The 20,881-nt window shown below is 36.3% G+C and overlaps 1 protein-coding gene across 1 annotated transcript in view; it reads left to right on the plus strand.

Annotated features, from left to right (window-relative positions):
- Nucleotides 1-6,567, plus strand: part of bur (GMP synthase burgundy) — a 411,333-nt gene extending 404,766 nt beyond the window's left edge. Inside the window, exon 12 of the mRNA XM_017606747.1 lies at nucleotides 6,344-6,567. Coding sequence (XP_017462236.1) covers nucleotides 6,344-6,445 — 102 coding nt within the window. The 3' untranslated portion in view covers nucleotides 6,446-6,567. The remainder of the gene's footprint in view (nucleotides 1-6,343) is intronic.
- Nucleotides 6,568-20,881: the final 14,314 nt, after the last annotated feature.

Raw genomic sequence — 20,881 nt, forward strand, 5'->3', positions numbered from 1 at the left:
AGTCTTCTTAAAACTCTTTAGTTTGATACCCACATTGCAATATTTCATTTATTTAATCAATCCAAAACGGTCCACCCTAATGCTTAATAATATAGGTACATATGTACGCATACATGTACACTAAAGTGGTCCAAAAATGTATGTAAAAAAAATAAGGTCGGATTTTTAATGCCGCCACCCCCTAGGATTGTTATATACCGAAAAAAATGTACTCATATTTTTTATTTTGAAATAAAAAATAATTTAGGTAGTGCTCAAAGCGCTCAAAGTTTTCCATGTATCTTATATGGAGAAAAAACATCTTTTCGTAGAAATAGTGTAGAATTCTTGAAAATCAATATTTTTCGATCGGAAAACTTTACTTATCTTCAGGAGATTCCCAGTAATAATACTCAATTGTTTCTTTAACAATTTTTTCATGGTAACTATATTTTATAGGTCCTCCAAAGCCCTTAGAAAATGCAACGGGGGGACCAATAAAAAATCTTTAATCATAAAAAATAAACAATTGGATATTAGTCCCCTGAAGAGAACCATAGTTTTCCGGTCGAAAAATATTGATTTTCAAGAGTTTTATACCATTTCTACGAAAAATAGTTTTTTCTCCATATAAAATACATGGAAAACTTTGAACGCTTTGAGCACTCCCTAAATATTTTTTGATTTCAAAATAAAAAATAGGGGTATATTTTTTTCGATATGGATCAATCCTAGGGTGTGCCGGCATTAAAACTCCAACTTTATTTTTTTGGACCACTCTAATGGACACATGTATTTATAAGAAACTGTCATAAATTTTTCCCGCCAAATTAACTATTTTTTAACTTCCCCTCCAAACAGTTTTACTGCTTTGAGGTTGAACTCAATTCTATTGAAAAGAGCGCGGGTACTTATTTTCCCGTATTCAACCAGGAACGGCCGTCAGCCACCACACATCGTCCATACCCGATCTACATTTGTACATATCCATAAAAAAATAATAATAAATCAAACATATTTGACAAGGGACTAATTTTTCGTTGGTTTTTTATTTATCGCTTTAAATTGAAAATACATTGGTGCAACATACTAAGCTTTCGAGTTAAAATTTTCAAAAAGGTGGCAACTCCTCAAAAATATTTCCAACAGTCATCTATCTTAAACTTCCTTAATATAATACCTATATTTTAATAAGTCATTTATTTTATCAATAATGTAAATTTAGTTATATTTTCAAACAGGTGGCAACCCTCCTCAAATATATTTTCGGCCGTAAACCTTAATATTGAAATACTTCATTTATTTATTTTTGTAATATAAATGATCCTGCTATGATACCGAACAATATAAAAAAAATTATTCAAATCAGTTCAGCGGTTCTCGAGTTTCGATGACCGTGACAAAGGAGCACAACATTTTTATATACATAAATATAGATTTCTAAATCAAGATTTTTAAATGCCTTTAGTTTGGTACCGATATTGTAATATTTCATTTATTTTACCAATTTAATTGAGATAAATGTTCAAACAGGTGGCAACCCTCTTTAAAGAAACTTTCTACTGTAGGACTTTTAAAAACTCTTTAGTTCGTTACCCACATTGCAATATTTCATTTGTTTAATCAATATAACTGAGTTAAAATTTTCAAATAGGTGGCAATCCTGCACAAAAGTATTTCCTAACGATTTCTTTCCTCAACCTCTTTAATTTGATACCTATTTCAATTATATTGAGTTAAATTTTCAAACAGGTGGCAACCCTCCTCAGGCATATTTTCGGCTGTAATCCTTCTTAAAAATCTAAAGTTTGATACCCAAATTACCGTATTTCATTTATTTTATCAAAATAACTGAGTTTAAATTTTCAGAGATGTGGCAACTTTACTCAAAAATATTTCCAGCAGCTATCTTTCTTAAACCTCTTGAATTTAATATCTATATTGTAATATATCATTTAGTTTATCAATAAAATTGCGCTTAATTTTTTAACAGGTGGCAACCCTCCTTTAAAATATTTTCGACTGTAAGCCTTCTTAAAATCCTTTAGTTTGATATCCACATAGCAATATTTAATTTACTTTATCAATTTAACTGAGTTAAAATTTAAAAATTGGTGGCAACCCTTCTCCAAAATATTTGCAACAGATATCTTTCTTAAACCTCTTTAATTTGATACCCATAATGTAATATTTCATTCATTTTATCGATTTACTTTAGTTAAATTTTCAAACAGGTGGCAACACTCTTCAAACATATTTTCGGCTGTACGCCTTCTTAAAACTCTATAGTTTTACAATGGCAAAAATTCATTTATTTTATCAATTTGTCTGAGTTCAAATTTTCAAATAGGTGGCAACCCTCGTCAAAAATATTTCCAGCAGTTATCTTTCTTAAAACTCTTTAATTTGATACCCATATTGTAATAATTTATTTATTTTATCAATATAATTGGGTTTGAAAATTTTAAAATAGGTGGCAACCCTCCAATCTTTTGCGATATCATTGGTTCTGGTATTATACCGAACAATACAAAAAAAAAAATCATTCAAATCGGTTCAGCCGTTCTCGAGTTTTGACGACCGTGACATTCGAACACAAGATTTTTATTAATATAGATGGTATTCAATTGTATTACCAATGAGTAACTTTTCTGTAAATTTTTTTTTTATAAGAAAAAATTGTTTATTTTCCTTTTAAGTGTTCTTTCTCAAATTTGTATATACGAAGTATACAAATATGCATATTAGACGAAAGGGGTTTAATCGCCTTAACAACGATGCCAATTTTTTAAAAATCGGTGAGTAATTTTTTGTTTAAAATTTTTTTGATAAAAAAGTTGTTTTTTCTCAAATTTTTATTCACAAAGTATACAAATATGTATATAAAAAGAAAGGGGTTTTAATAGCCTTTACAACGATAACAATTTTTTAAAAATCGGTTAGTAATTTTTTTGTTTAAAATATATTTTTTATACAAAAAAAGGGTTGTTTTTTCTTTTTGGTTGTTTGTGTTTCCGACAGGGTAGGAGTATGATGTATTGTGGAACGAGTTTCCGTCATCCCTTGTCTAATTTGGTTTGGAAACAAACCGGTTTCGGCGTTGTGCCATCTTCAGTGTCATTTTTCGTTCTGAATAGTTCGTGTTTCCTTCCGCTTTTTAACCGACTTCCAAAAAAGGAGGAGGTTATCAGTTCGTCGGAATCTTTTTTTTTTTTGTTTTTTTTTTTATGTATGTTACCGCATAACTTTGGACCACGTCAACCGATTTCGATAATTTTGCATCGGAAAGGTAGTGTCAGGTTAAGATCCGATCAGCGGATCATGAGATATATATATATATTTTTTTTTTATATGGGAGTTGAAGTCGGTTTTTTTTTTTTGCTAAAAATTACTAGTTATGTATTCGTGTTACTATCTGTTTTAACTGTCATTAGGTTATTCAAATCAGTTCAGCGGTTCTCGAGTTTCGATGACCGTGACAAAGGAGCACAACATTTTTATATACNCATGCATACCCATCTAAGTGCGACCGCTTTTGTTTCATTATCTCACAGGTGTTGGTTGCCGGTATTCGCCGTCGGGTAGAAATACGTTATTTTTATTTTCTTGGTTTTTGTGATTGCGTCGGTTTATGTTCCGTTATTTAGCAGGTGTTAGGTTGATTGCTTGTACCGGCAGATAGAAATCCGTTATTTTCATTATCTTGGTCTCTGCGGCGTAGGTATGTATCTTCGCGTTGGCGTTTTTTTCAGGGGTCTTCTCATATTTTTCATACAACATCTTGAGTGGTTCCAATATTACATCGGATACGGTGTTTGTTTGTTCGTTTATAATTCTCCCTTGAAATGTTTTCTGCTTGTATATCTCCATGTTTTCCAATATGTTCAAACGCCGTCCTTTATGCTGTACATGGAGGAGTTTGGCTGCCTTATTACTTTTCATTGGTGTACATTTATTTTCGAGCATATGATTTGCGAAGTTTAATTCTGGTATGACGCTTGGTTTTTGTGTCCTCTTATTGTAGTCTCTTATATGTTCTCGGAATCTTGTTTCAATCTTACGGCCAGTTTGCCCTATGTAGCTACACCTGCATTCACACGTTAATTTGTATACACCCTGCTTATCTAGAGTGTCCTCTTCGTTTGTGCTGTTGTTCAGTATCCTTCCAACGTTTTTTCTGGTTCTGAACGATGTGCGAATGTTGAATTTTTGGAAGACCTTGGCCAGTTTGTATGTCATTTTACCCGTGTAAGTTATTTTTTCATTTAAATGTGTTTTTTCTCAAATTTTTATATACGAAGTATACAAATATGCATACCACAAGAAAGGGGGTTAAATCACCTTTACAACGATACGATTTTCAAAAAAATCAGTTCAATATTTTCTGAAATATTAAGTTTTTAATTTTTCGAAGATCTGACTTTTGACCCGTTATAGTACCTGTAATATAAGTTTTCACAAAAAAATTTATATACCATATAAATAAGAGCAAAAGGAGGACCACGTTTGTATTTTTACTTTTTTTGCTTTTTACATATAATAATTAAAAATTATTTTTTACCAAAGGTCCAATTTCGAACTTCGAAGGCCCATATCTCGATTTCGGAGGCTAACTTCGAAAAACGGAGAAAATCCTTTTTTTACTTATGACTCAGTCTCTTAAAAAAAAGTTGGTTTGGTCCAATACCCAGCCAAGTGCTGTACAGTGTAGTAGTGCAGCTTTTATGCCGAACACATGTATTTCAATGAAGCTCTGTACATTGCGATTCATAATCATATTTTCGCCTAATCATAAAAGCTTCATGAATCGAAGCGCCCTAAATTGTAAGGCGCTTGCCGATTTGAAATCGTCATTTGTTTACTTTTTCTGTGTTGGAAATAAAAATGATGTGTCATTTCTATATGAAATAAATCAAAAAATAAAAGATTTCGTGCTAAAATTCGTCCAAATTGTATTAAACTACAAGCGTTTATGCAATATTTCGCTGCAGAAGTATTTGCAGAAGTGTGTAGTTGCGATAGAACGGCCAGAAAATGTGTTATGTGTTTAGAAAGTGTTTATTAGCTGGTGACTTATGCAGGGCGTGCAAGTGTGCAGAAGTCCGGTCGTTATGCATTCGTTTCGGCATGACGAAACGATTACTCTACTATGATTAGGCGCGCAATGTGGAGAGTGCCTAAGTTTACAATAAAAAACTATTTGTCTGTTTTTACATAGAATTTGTCTTAAGTAAGGTATGTTCCAGCATTATAAAATAGTTCACAAACATACCCAAAAATTGTATTAGCTACATATATCATCAATGTGCATTTATAAAATGTTTGAATAATTAAATCTAAAGCTAAACATTGTATTTGTCAGTTTTATTGTGGTTTATTATTTAAATATTGCTATTGAGCTTTACCCCACGATTGTGATGATCTCCGAAATAGCTGCTATAACTTCTACCGTTTAGACTTTGTTGCTGTTTCCATTTTTCCTAATAAACAATCATGGACCAAAGCTCAATAACAATATTTAAACTAAAGCTAAACATATTCTGCTATTTTTTTTTTACATTTTAGTGCAGTTTTTGGTACACGAAAAAAGATGTATGTGGCGACCGTGGTTGTGAGTGATCGCGAAGGGATTACTGCATCGTTTTCGGCGTCCGCTGTGGTATAGTGGTAAGCAGTGCGCGCTTCCACTCCGCAGGGCCTGGGTTCAAGCCCTGGTCAAAGAAGCCTCGCAAAAAAATATAGAAAAAATATTTTTTCTTAACAGCGGTCGCCCCTCGGCAGGCAATGGCAAACCTCCGAGTATATTTCTGCCATGAAAAACAGCTTCTCATGAAAATACAATCGCCGTTTGGAGTCGCCGTAAAACTTTAGGTCCCCCCTTTGTGTGACAACATCAAGGCGCACGCCACACGCCACAAATCGGAGGTGAACAACACTAACATATGTGTAAGCGCCTATATATTGTTATTTTCCCATTTATGAGCGGCCGACATCGACAATGCTCGGACTTCTCATATTCGAGTGAGAAGAAATTTTGTCGCTTTTTTCGTTCGCGAGTGAAAGGCCGCGGAACATTTTTTGTTGATCGCATTCCGAATACGAGATATGATAAATTCCTTTGCATTTGTCATTCGCGATAAAGGAATGCAAAAATAGATTTGCAACTTTCTCGATCATGATAAATCTCATAAATGAATGAAAACGAGTAATCATAAATGAGAATTTCCGAACCCGGGTTTTTAATTCATTTTTAAGCCATTTTAATTATGCGATATGATAAGATGTTTATACATATTTGAACCGCCTATCGTTATATAAAAATTTATTTTAAATCACTAACAAAATTATTTTTGTTTCTTTAAAGGTGCTAAACAACATTGTACACGACATATCCAAATTAGATGGCATCTCAAGAGTTCTTTACGATTTGACATCAAAGCCGCCGGGTACTACCGAATGGGAATGAATTTCATATGCTCTTTGATCTTGGTCGCTTTATAAGGAACGCAGCTGCATTTGTTTTTGTATTTAATGGGATATGTAGTTGAAGTGTCAAAAATATATACATATATATTATTTGAACGCTATGTACATATTATGTTACAGTGACTTTTGTTAGAGTGAAAATCTCTCAAGTGGGCCACCCAAAATTGGATGGTCAAGATTTTTTCAAACAAATCCCTTTATTCGGTTTACAACCATAAAAAAGTATAATTTGAACAATTTTACAAAATTCGAATTTTTACAAGAGTTATTGTTATTAACTTTTTTTGATGAATTCAGTAATTATTATCTACTGATTCATAGCATGTGTCTTGCTGATTTTTTGCACGATAATAGCTAATTAGACACGCTTTAACCTGATTGTTTAAATTTTTCAAAATCATTATTTTGTACAAAATTTTTAATTTTTTATAAAAAATTTGTATAAACAAATGGAAATATTTATTACTTCTCGATCAGATTTTTTAATCGTTTACATTGAATATCAAACCTTATTCTATAATACATTATTTGAAAGAAGAAAAAAACACGGAAACTTGCATGCAGTCAAAAGTTATAAATTTTTCGCTCCTGCCACGGGTGCTTTTGCTTTCGAGCCGCGTGCTGCGCGGACTCGCAGCGAGTGTGGTGCAACCAGAGAACGGAAAAAAATAAAATTTATTTATATACAAAGCATAGATTATTTAATACAATGTTTTTTAAAGTTGCATACATAAAAATGTACATATGCATGTATTTTGTCTTTATAGAGAAAAATAAGTAAAGAGGATGGTATAATCGATTGTGACGCAGAAACAAAAAACAACTAAACACTTTTTAAGACCCCCAAAATAGTTTGCTACTTGTAGCAGTATGCTGTATACCTAAACGAAATATAATCCTTGGTGAAAAAATGTATTTGTGGATTGTTGTTCAATGACATATGTACATATGCATGTTATGTATGTACATATTTATGTATACAACTTTAAAAAATATTTTTTTAAATGATCTATGCTTATGTGAGTCCGCGCGACTCGCGGCATGAAAGCAAAAGCCCCCGTGACAGGGGCGAAAAAAATTAATAACTAGCGACTCCGTAAGTTTCCGCGTTTTTTTTCTTTTCTTTTAAATAATGCATTATAGAATAAGGATTGATACTCAGTGTAAACGATTACAAAATCTGATCGACAAGTAATGAATATTTCCATTTGTTTATACAAATTTTTTATAAAAAATTAAAAATTTTGTACAAAATAATGATTTTTTGAAAAATTGAATTGAGGTTAAAGCATGTCTAATTAACTATTATCATGAAAAAAATTAGCAAGACGCATGCTATGAATCAGTGGATAATAAATAATTACTGAATTCATCAAAAAAAAGTTATTAACAATAAACATTGTAAAACTGCGAATTTTGCAAAATTGCTTATTTTATATATATCTTTTGATGGTTGTAAACCGGATAAAGTGATTTGTTCGAAAAAATCTTGACCGTCCAATTTTGGGTGGCCCACTTGAGAGATTTTCACTCATTAGTAAACGGAAAAGGCGAACAGAATGTGTGCAATGTCAACTGTTAAAAAATGTTTGCTTTCAGCATTTCTTTGAATATAGATATATAGAGATCGGTAGAGCTATTCTGTAACAATATGGCGACAAGTATTTTGAATTTTCTTTTCGATACGAATTTTTGGAAGAATTCTATTGGAAAAGCGATTATAATGCGTAGTTAAAATGAAAACTTTATGTTTGATTATGGTTTAAAAATGTTCGTATTTAAAAATAATATTTTCATACATAAATTTATTACGTACGTATTTGACTGTTCACATCTGATTATGTATATCGTCGTTTAAAGTACAGACCCGCGTATCGTCATTCTGCAAAACCGCGTAATTGACATTGGCTGCCAAAAATTAAATTTGCTCACCCTGAAATATACTAGCCAGAAGTGCTATTGCTTTATAAAAAAGAGAACCATTTTGAAATATGAGTGTTTGAATTATCTTGGTACGCGGTTTTGCATTTTGTTGATACGCGGTTGTGTACTTTAAAGGACGAGTGTACATACGCATACCCAGCATGCTGTGCGGTGACACACACATACATACATAGTACATGTCCTGAAGGAAAGATTGGTCCGATTGCTCGAAAAATATAGTCGTAGGTATAGTAGTTGTGTATCTAGACCAAAGATAGTCCAAAAATTTAAAGCAATGTAATGTAAAACAGGTGAATCGTACTAAAAGTACTCCGAATGTAATGCATAAGTATAAGTTTTGTTCTAAAATTGGTTACAATGTCACGCAGTAGTGGACAATGGGTATGATTGATTTACTGATATGTAGGCACTTAGTCAACGAATTTTCATGTGCGGCGTTGGCATGTAGAGAGAGTATCCGCTCAGAAAATCTGAGAACCCCGGTTCGAATCGCAGCTGGCGCAAGTTTTATTTTTGTTTTTTCCCCAAAATTGGTTACAATGTAATGCAGAAGCGGACAATTGGTCCGAGCCTAGGACATTCAATGTTAAATGTAAATAGAATTTTACATGTTCTAGGACCAAACTTTGGACTACTTACAATCACTTGCAGTCTAGTTTTTGGTGTGTTCTAAGTCTATTCCGAGATCCGACAGGGTGTTTATCCGTACAAATTGCGTGCTGTGGTGTTGATGGAAACCCAACATTTTAAAGCACATTTATATGTCTGGCTGTAGCTGAGTGCGCAAAGATGCTTGTCACAATTTGTTGATATCCAGAACGAACGCGGTAATTTTAATATGCGCATAATTGAATTGAATATTTACTAATATACAGTACTTTCGTTGACATTTATAGTAAGATCAATTACGTTTCTATATGATTTTAATATTTCTTACGCTCAGTGTAGCTTTCCTTTACTCCAGGCATAACTCATTGAATAGTTCGCTACATTTATATATATTTTTGCTAATTCTGTGCTACTATTGGGAAAATCCCTAGTTCCGAACTGGTGCGCTTCTATTAAATTTAGACACAGCACTGGTGCAAACAACATGGCGATGTCCTGGGAAGTGTCAATTGCCCCGCGGCAGCACTTTTTCTATAGTTCCTAAATTCTATAGTGCCGAACCAGTTCTAAAATCGACAGACATTTGTGTGCGNCCCTGAAGGAAAGATTGGTCCGATTGCTCGAAAAATATAGTCGTAGGTATAGTAGTTTTGTAACTAGACCAGAGAGAGTCCAAAAATGNTATAGTAAGATCAATTACGTTTCTATATGATTTTAATATTTCTTACGCTCAGTGTAGCTTTCCTTTACTCCAGGCATAACTCATTGAATAGTTCGCTACATTTATATATATTTTTGCTAATTCTGTGCTACTATTGGGAAAATCCCTAGTTCCGAACTGGTGCGCTTCTATTAAATTTAGACACAGCACTGGTGCAAACAACATGGCGATGTCCTGGGAAGTGTCAATTGCCCCGCGGCAGCACTTTTTCTATAGTTCCTAAATTCTATAGTGCCGAACCAGTTCTAAAATCGACAGACATTTGTGTGCGATTTTTAATTATTTTCAAAGAAATGTGTTTTCAATTTGAAATTAAATTTGTTTGAATGATTGTAAGAAATGTACGTTTACATTCCTTTAGCTGCAGCTGAGTTTGCAGAGGTGCTTGCTGTTATTGGTTAGATTCCAGAAGATCCCAATAAGATCTGCTTCAGTTGAAATCTGGCAGGTAGTAAATAGCAAAAAAACTAATTTAAATGTGAATAATTCAGCCGAAACTTTTTTAGAACCTTCTTTTATTTCTATTTAAATAAAAGATTTACAAATATTATTAGAATTAATTTCCACGCCAAAATACCCGTACTTTAGAGACGACACCCGCCATTAATACTTGTACATCCCTTTCGTTGATCGATTCAGCCTGTTTTCGAACTGCGTTATTCTTGAAGCCGTGTATTTTGTGTTTTTTTTTTCTAATTTTGATTTCATATGGGTCCGATAACGCTCGATCGTTTGCAGCTCTGGGCAATTCGGAGGATTGGCCTCTTTTAGTACAATGTTGATTCCATTTTGTGTATAAAACTCTTGCGCTTTTTTGCACAATGGCTTGTTGCCAGATCAGGCCAAAACAATACAGGCTCTCAGAACAACACTCCAGGTGCAACAACACGTTCAGAAATATTCGGATTCCTTTTCAAAGCCCTTAGAATATCCTTCTCCGCTATTTTATTTATACTGTCTGATTTTCCGCCAGATTCCGCCTTTCTCTCAATGCTGTCATTTTTCTGGATATTTGACAATACATTTTGGACCATCGACCTTCCAATTTTCAGCAATTTTACTAACCGACATTGCGAGATGAGTGGATTTTGCATGAAATCTTGCAAATTCAATTTTCTTTGCTGAAGTTCTTTGCTCTCCACATCACTTATTTTTAAAGTTAATTAATAAAAAACAACAATAGCAAAACCAGAACACTAAATAAACGGCTGATCGAGTAGTCCATAACAAAGTTGTGCTGTGTAGAGTGCTGGCAGATTTCAACTGAAGCAGATCTTATGTTAATATGTTACCATAAATTTTTACTTTGTATTACTACTTAAGCTATGAAAAAGCATCTGCGAAGTGCAGATGGGAAGCGTATTTGAACGAAAAAGGCGCCAAATACATATCTGTGTAAAGTAAACTAGCCCGCTGCATCCTTTTTACAATAGTTTCGAACTAAATTCGACAGATAAGATCTTATTCGTTCTGCATTCCTTTTTCCATAGTTCCGAACCAATTCTAAATTCGTCACCTTAGATATAGATTTGTAATGGAAAAATTGAAAGGAAATAGTTTCTTAAAAGTACCACATTCCGCTGATTTTGGATTGGTGGGGATCTACTTACTATCGGTCTGGCATTTGGCGATAGAGATCTAGTACGGAACTAGAAATTTGTTTCACTAGTCCGCGATTTCCCTGCAGGGTATGTACTTATACGTCTAACTACATGAATATAAGCACACATACATATGTATACACATATACACATATATATATATTAGGGTGGGTCAATTAGTAGGTCAATTAAAAAAGTTGATTCATATCCTTGCGATTCTGGTACTATGGACCATAACAAACATTTTCGCCCAAGGAACCATACCTCTAAAATCATTTTCGAGCCTGCCAAAATTTTTTGGTAGATATTTTCAAAAATACCAAATAAACGACCTCTTAGATGCATTTCAAAGACAAAAAAATATTATTGAAAATGTGTATACGGGGGTTTTTTGGGTCAGAGAATCCATTTTTCGCATTAATTTTTAATTTTGATCGCCACCAGAGTGCGTTTTTGAACAATTTTTTGGATTTTTCACTTTTTTTGGGGGAAATTGACGAACTTATTGCTCAAATAGTCAAATCTTTGACTTTCTAATAATTTAAAATAATGGAAAAATATTTATTTCTTTATTTTGCTTTATTTTTTTATTTTTATTTTTTTTTATTTTTTTTTTTTTTTTGCGATCAAAATTAAAAATTAATGCGAAAAATGGATTCTCTGACCCAAAAAACCCCCGTATACACATTTTCAATAATATTTTTTTGTCTTTGAAATGCATCTAAGAGGTCGTTTATTTGGTATTTTTGAAAATATCTACCAAAAAATTTTGGCAGGCTCGAAAATGATTTTAGAGGTATGGTTCCTTGGGCGAAAAGGTTTGTTATGGTCCATAGTACCAGAATCACAAGGATATGAATCAACTTTTTTAATTGACCCACCCTAATATATATATATATTAGACTGCATCACTCCCCATACAAAAAAAAAACCGGTACTGTTTTTGCATTGGAATTATAAAATCTATTAAATTTTAAGACGTCCACCAAAATATTTCCGAAAAATTTTAAGATTTAAGTGAGCTGGACCGATTTGAAAATGCCTCCAAAAATGGAGTTTTTTATGAATAAAAATAGTTTCCTAAAGATGTTTTTTGAAATGACAAAACGGTTTAAGCTTAAAAAGTTTACATAAACATATTAAAAAAAAAATAAATTAACGGAATCGTAATAATGAGATTTCTGATGCTGTTGTTTAACTTTTTTCGATGATTGGTATACGAAAAACTTGAATAACTGAACCTAAACTCTTCCGATTTAGACTTGTGGACGAACTACATTCAAAGTTGAATTAAGATGTGTTGGTATTTGAAAAAAAAAAATTGGGACACGAATGACTTTTTTTTGCACACAAATAAAAAGAGTGACAAAATACCTTTCTACCGAGATCCCGCAAGTCTAAATCAGAATAGTTTTGGCCCAGTTATTTAAGTTTTTCGTAAATCAATCCTTGAAAAAAGTAAAAAAACAGCATCAAAAATATCATTATTACGATTCCGTTGAAAAGATTTTAAAATATTTTTATGCAGATTTTTTAAGCTTAATCTGTTTTGTCATCTGAGGGGAATTTTCTCAAAAAGTTCTTTAAGAAACTATTTATATTCATAAAAAACTCCATTTTTGGAGGTATTTTCAAATGGCTTAAATCTTAATATTTTTCCGAAATATTTTGGTTGACGTCTTAAAATATAACAAGTTTTGTAATCCCGGCGGAAAAACCGCAACTTTTTTTTGGTGATGCAGTCTAATATATGTATATATATATATTAGAGTGGTTCAAAAAAATTTTTATTTGGAAAGTCATCAGCGCTACCTCAAATTATTGTTATTTGTGATAAAAAAAGAGAAACGTGTTTTTTATTATTTTTTTTCGATTTTTTATAAAAACGCTGATGTTCTCAATTTTGTTATTTTCTTGACATGTTTGAAATGCAGCTTGAAATGTGGTTTTTACATATAATTACTGTGGTATTATTGGGGAACATTCCCTTAATTACATACCAGTGTTGAACAGTTGGAATGGGCCTAGTGCCCGAAAATATGTTCTCGAAAAGAGACTAGTAAAAGTAAAACGTTGATACTGAACGATTTACGCGTTATCATGGGTTGGATCTTGTTACCAGGGGGTTTCTGGGGTTGCTAATTAGGAATCTGAAGTCAGTTTTTCAAAATTCAAAATGGCGGATCCAAAATGGCGATCCATCGTGAACATATAAGGGACTACAACAAAAAAATTCTACAAACCATCTACCACACCGGAATCGAACTTCGCAAACCATATGGCAGAAAACCATTGTACGCCAATGAAAATAGGAAAGACAGCCAAAGTTCTCCATGTACAGCACAAAGGACAACGCCTAAACGTATTAGAGAATATGGAGATATACAAACAAAAGACGTTCGTCGGAAAAATAATAAATGAACAACTAAACGCCGCATATGATATATTATTCTAACCACTCAAGCTACTATACACAAAACAGGACAGAAACCCTGCGACGCCCATAAACAATGAAATGCAAGTCCAAGTACAGAAACAGAGAGAAAGAAAATAACAGATTTTTACCTACCTGCGAATCCATGCAACTATTAATCAAGAAGAAGTGAGCAGCTGATTTCTACCTGAGGATGTATGCACAGAACAAAAACCACTGGTTGAACGAAAGAATATAATCCGCTGAGACGTACCTAACTAAGAACCAACGACGATTTAGCACGGCTATAAATAGTGACGGACTATTTATTCAGAACCAAAAATGACACTGAAGATGGCACAACGCCGAAACCGGTTTGTCTCCAAACCAAATTTAACAAGGGATGACGGAAAATCGTTCCACATTACATCTCTAGAAACATTTTTTGTTTTAAATAAAAAAAAAACGTGTCTCTTTTTTATCACAAATAACAATATTCTGATGTAGCGTTTATGAATTTCCAAAAAGAGTGTTTTTATGAATCACTTTAATATGTATGTGTGTTTATTAGGCTGGGTCGATTTTATATGGTTATATTATGTTGTGCTAGGTCTAAGCTAATTGTTATTGGCCACGAAAGATTAATTTAAAAATTATTTTTGGCCCGCGCAATTTATTCAAAGTGTAAGAATGTCGAAAGTGAATTTCCCGCTGGTAATATCTATGGAATGGGTTAATTGTTATAAATAGGGCGATATATCAAATTTATATATGTAATAGTTTCAAGCACATTAGAGTTTACATACATACATTAATGAGGGTAAGAAATGCCAATTTTAAGTCCATTTATGCAGTCGTGCAAATTGGAGTGGAATGGTTTCATTAGCCACTTAGAAGACCATTTTTCGCGGTTTCTAAATTTGCCGTTATATGAAAGTAGGGGACGTGCAAGAAGTGTTTAAATAGATATAAATATTTAAGTTAATTCCATTATGTGAAAAAGTTACTTTAGGTTAATACAATAGTCTTTAACATATCCTGGGAAATCTTTTTGAGGACTCTCCAATTGGACGATCTTGCTTTGCATTCAGCTTGAACAAAAAAGTCACTCCCTGGCACACTTTTTTGTAATCCGATTCTTTTGAAGAGAAATTTTTGTAGAAAAAAACTTCGAGATCTACCTAAGTTTTTCGATATAACTTTGATAAATATTACTCGATCGGTTCGTAATAAATAACAAATTGAAGGCGAGACTTACTGTTACTGATTTATGATAATAATATTATGAAAATCGTTCACATTATACAAAAGTTATTTAAAAATACAAAAATGTTGCCCGGACTGCATATACTTTTTAAAGTTTTCAAGATTTGGCTATTGTTGTTTCCGACAGGGTGGGTGTATGATGTATTTTGGAACGAATTTCCCTAATCCCTTGTCAAATTTGGTTTAGAGGTGAACCGTGTAAAGTAGCATCCGCTACAATACAATAATACACAGCACAATACACTACACCTTGGTACATACATACAGCATCAGCCAAACACTGCTAGCAGCACACCAACAGCGTACCGGAACCACTCACCAGCCACTTCGTTCGCCAGCTACAGGTGCGCAGTCAGGTCAGTCTTGCTAGGTAAGCAGTTGGCTTAACTAGTCGGTTGGCGCCTGGTGATGTGTCTTTCAGACGCACTAATTCGTCTCCGGCTGGTTAACCCAAGCACGGCTCTTCCAATCGGTTGGCGCCTGGTGGTGTGTCCTTCGGACGCACTAATTCGTCTCCGGCTGGTCGAGCTGAAACCACCGCCGCCCCGTACCAGCCTCTACTCATGTAGCGTGCGAGTACGGGAACGGCGATGCCTTAAAGTCTTGCTAGGTCATTCAGCTCCATCGGTTGCCGAATACCAGTACGAACATTCCGTTGCTGTTAGAAGTCACACGCTGCCGACGAATACCCGTCGGGCCGCCGCCGCTGGTCACCGTTGCTCAACAGTTGCTCCGCCATTGCTGAGAATCACCCGTCGCGCCGGCGCCGCTGATCGCCTTTGCTCAACAGTTGCTCCGCCGTTGCTGAGAATCACCCGCCGCGTGCCGCCGCTGGTCACCGTTGCTCAACCACCGCTCTCACCACTTGACTCTGCAGTACTCACCGTTATCCGCTCCTACCCGACAGCTCGACAACAGCGAACGTCACCAGGTTCTATCCATCTTTGGACATAAGGTTGATGGCACTCTAGTCATAGCGCTGTATGTGTGTTCGAAGTAAATACACGAGAATAATGTGTTTTATTTGGTGAGGGTTAGTGGGACCTTCGCTAGACTCTGGATCGGCTGAGTTCACCTCAACCTTCGACAAAACCCACCTCATAAATGGCGTGCGATCAGGGACCCAGCTCTGCAGGCGCATGTGCAAGAAATTTAACAAGCACCAACACTGTGGAAGCGGACTCCGCGAACACACCACAACCAACAGATCACACAAGCGCCAGCGAGAATAACACTAATACGCTGAATGTCGACTCCCTCAGCTGGATATACCTGTTAAAGAAGGAGAAGTTAATAGAAGAGTGCAAGCGGCACCGAATTTTCGTAGAGGGATATACAGGCACCGACCTGCGCAACGCCCTTAGCGCATATGTAAAAGCAAAGCACAACCGCACATCACCAGAGGATCTACTGAGACACCTAGAAGAGAAGAACAAAGTAGAAGAGGAGAGGCAGGTAAAGCTGCAACTCAGCACTATTCCCACCGGCTGGATAGACAACTGTAGTCCACAGTCAGAAGAATTGAAGCATACAGCATCAAAGCGTAATGCGAACAGCGACGGAGAGCTGGTGAATACTGTCCATCGCTGGGACGGACACTTTTCGGGAGGCGACGCGCTACACGACTTCCTGGAGAGAATCGGAGAACTAGCCGAGCGCCACCGCATCCCACTGGACAACCTCCCAACCCTACCTGAAGTGCTACGCGGAAAGGCCTTCTAATGGTTACGCGTGCGAAAGCCACAAATCGATAGAGGAGCTGATGGATCTTACCGACGAACTTGAACTCTTGAAGGGTGAAGAGGCCAGAAATGTTAGACGGGCGGCACACAGCATAGCCACCATGGAAGTGGGGTACAGTAGAGAGGAATTCAGCTGGCATTGCAAGGGCGCGGACACCGCCGCATCCACTGCCGAAGAGCAAAAAGACTGTTCTGCTCCAGCTGTGGCCGAGACAACATCCTCTCCAGAGACTGTCCATGCAACACCGCCACCTTTAAGCTGCCCGTCAAAATACGAGGCACCGGAACAGCACCGATCGCCATCGCTCTCGCTGATACTAACACAAAACAAGGAGGAAAAGTAGATGGCCGCTACTACATTAATGTCGTTATAGAAGACATGATCGTGGCGCACTTCTGGACACCGGCGCAACAATCACCTATGTCGACGAAACCATACGCTAACACTTGGAAGATAAGAAGATACGACCTCGGCCTAGGCCCGCAATGTACAGCTCGCTGATCAAACGTGCGTCTCCAGCCTGTTCACGTACCCTGTAAAGATAACGTACAACGGGCGACCGACAACCACACTTGCTTCAGTACTCCCAAATCTCGCTGAACGCATCATGCTGGGGATGAACTTCCTCAGGGACAGAGAAGTTATCCTCACGCTTGATGGCCAACCACTGCCTATAACCACCCCGCAAAAGATGTACGCACCATCCCGGTTGTACACGCTAACCGAAAGAGAGCATCTGAGCAAAGAGAAGAAAGAACAACTGACCGAATTTCTGACGCGCCACCAGAAGATCGTTAGCGGAATCGCCGCATCAAGAACCGCCGCAGAGCATGTGATCACCCTCAAGCACAACCGGCCATTGAAACAACGCTACTACCCCCGCAACCCGCATATGCAACAGGTGATAAATGGCGAAGTCGACGAGCTACTAGCATCGAATATCGCGTACAGCTTACCAATCGTCCTAGTCCGCAAGAAGCAAAGAAGCCGGAGGATGCGCAGAGATTACCGCCAGCTCAACGACGCCAGCGAACCAGACGCATATCCGCCTCCCCAGATCGCCTTGGCCACGAATACGGCCCAACACGAGTCAACGCAAGCTTCCGTGGCGGAGATAAACCTCGGGCGAAGCACGGTGAAGCTCATCAATCCCGAGCGGTCCGACAAACAACCAGCGCACGCACACTTGCAGGACTTAAGGCCATTCACCACATAAGCGTCCTGCCAAAAACCCGCCGCATCAATGCGCCATCGAAACCGACATCCAGCTCCACCGGACTAGCCACAACACACCCGGCCATGGCGGCCGCCGTTCGAAAGTACACCATAGGCCTCCGTGAAATATAGCGAACTGCGATACAAAATTCCATTCTGCGACTAGCAACGCCATACNAGTATGTAGTTGCATAGCCCATTTAATTGCAGTACAACAAAGTGCAAGTTTGAAGTTTCTAAAAAATAGCTAAAAATCAACGCAATTTTTTAGCAACTTGAAACTTGTACTTTATTATATTGGAATTAAATGGGCTATAAAACTGCGGACTGCGATACAAAATTCCATTCTGCGACTAGCAACGCCATACGCCACCACACGAAGTTCATATATTTATATGTAATACATCTATATAATTATGTTTGTTAAATAGGGGAAACAAAATTTATGTATTTNGAAGTTCATATATTTATATGTAATACATCTATATAATTATGTTTGTTAAATAGGGGGAAAAAAATTTATGTATTCTGTCAAAGTCTCTATTTATAGAAGCATCTGGAACGCAACTAGTTTAAGAAATACGGTAAGGTTTAATTGTTTGTACAATGATGTTTGGTATTTGTGGCCCGATTTTAAAAACTTTAACGTACACATGTAGTGAAAGAATTAAAGTTTAATTTAAAATAAATTTGTAAACTTTGAAGTTGGTTCTGCGCAAAAACACTGTGGATGGCGTAGCCGGAGTTATATATACAAGAAATGTGGGGTAAGGATATGCAGATTGNGTAGCTGGAGTTATATACACGAGAAATGCGGGGTAAGGATATGCAGATTATTTTGGCCTCCTCCAGTTGCACGAAATTCCGATCTATTTTCTTATACTCTCTTCTTTCTTTTCCTCTTTAAATCTGTCCAACCTACATCAACATATGAACGCATTAATTTATTCAACACAACTCTTATAGAAATTTGTTACCTTTAACCACTTTTCCCCCGAACTTATTGGTGGTCCCAAGCTGTTTAGCTCGACTGCAATGGCTTCCTATCTTAGTTTCGCCCTACTCTTTCCGCAAATCTCTTTGCCTATTCCTCATTCTCCTGCATCAGCTCGACCATCCGCGCAAGTTGCCTTTTGTTGCTTAAAATTTTTGATCTGTAATTCAGACAGATACATACTTCTGTATATTCCAAAATTTTTTACAACTGCCAGTCAATTGACTTACTTTTATCCAGTAGGGTAGAAGGGGGAGCATTCGCCAATGGGGCACATTCGCCACCCATCGTGTTTTTCAAAGTTACTAGTGCTATCGATCTTTGAAAATCGATAACTTGTGCTTCAACGACCACATCTCTTCTTATTTACTTTGACAGTTCATCTTTGCAGGTGGTTGTAGATAGTCGCTTTTATCCATTTTTTGCGTTGCTGGGAAAAGTTTTGTGGCTAAATATATTTTGTAATAATTTTGTGAATTGTGGTGTTATGAAATAGTTTTTTATATGTGGAATACCGCCAATGTTGCTTTAAATTAAATCGATAGCTTGTTCTATTGCATTGTTTACGGCTCTTAAAAAAAAGTGAGTTTTATAAAAGAAGTTACACGTGGCGCAGATCGACCAGACTCCAAGTGGGGTTGTTTCGCCGGCAAATGTGCCCCATGGGGTAGATGTGCCGCTGGTGTAGCTGTTGTCATACTAAAAGCTGCAGAAAACTCAACCCAGGATGCTTTTTTCAAACATTGTGTTTCAACCCGCCCTTACGGGCACACTCCAAGCATTCTTACCCTAATATTTAAAAAGCGCAAATTGTGAAGAGAGTAGCGGATACTTCGTTCTCCTCGTGTTATATAGGAACTAAATCCATGTAAGAAAGAATTAAGTCGTTTGTTGCAAGCAGAAAAAAAGACACGCCCTCGGTTCTTCAAAACTTGTCTGCTTCATGCCAGACAAATTTTTCTCTCTGGCTTGCCATGAAGTATGAAAAGAAACCGGTACTTGNAGCTCGACTGCAATGGCTTCCTATCTTAGTTTCGCCCTACTCTTTCCGCAAATCTCTTTGCCTATTCCTCATTCTCCTGCATCAGCTCGACCATCCGCGCAAGTTGCCTTTTGTTGCTTAAAATTTTTGATCTGTAATTCAGACAGATACATACTTCTGTATATTCCAAAATTTTTTACAACTGCCAGTCAATTGACTTACTTTTATCCNAATTTTTGATCTGTAATTCAGACACATACATACGTCTGTATATTCCAATTTTTTACAACCGCCAGTCAATTGACTTACTTTTATCCATTATAGTAGGGTGGAAGGGGGAGCATTCGCCACCCATGGTGTTTTTCAAAGTTACTAGTGCTATCGATCTTTGAAAATCGATAACTTGTGCTTCAACGACCACATCTCTTCTTATTTACTTTGACAGTTCATCTTTGCAGGTGGTTGTAGATAGTCGCTTTTATCAATTTTTTGCGTTGCTGGGAAAAGTTTTGTGGCTAAATATATTTTGTAATAATTTTGTGAATTGTGGTGTTATGAAATAGTTTTTTATATGTGGAATACCGCCAATGTTGCTTTAAATTAAATCGATAGCTTGTTCTATTGCATTGTTTACGGCTCTTAAAAAAAAGTGAGTTTTATAAAAGAAGTTACACGTGGCGCAGATCGACCAGACTCCAAGTGGGGTTGTTTCGCCGGCAAATGTGCCCCATGGGGTAGATGTGCCGCTGGTGTAGCTGTTGTCATACTAAAAGCTGCAGAAAACTCAACCCAGGATGCTTTTTTCAAACATTGTGTTTCAACCCGCCCTTACGGGCACACTCCAAGCATTCTTACCCTAATATTTAAAAAGCGCAAATTGTGAAGAGAGTAGCGGATACTTCGTTCTCCTCGTGTTATATAGGAACTA

The sequence above is a fragment of the Rhagoletis zephyria genome, unplaced genomic scaffold (assembly GCF_001687245.7).
Source record: "Rhagoletis zephyria isolate East Lansing unplaced genomic scaffold, Rhagoletis_zephyria_1.1 Rzeph_scaffold_00165, whole genome shotgun sequence".
Classification (NCBI taxonomy): Eukaryota; Metazoa; Arthropoda; class Insecta; order Diptera; family Tephritidae; genus Rhagoletis; species Rhagoletis zephyria.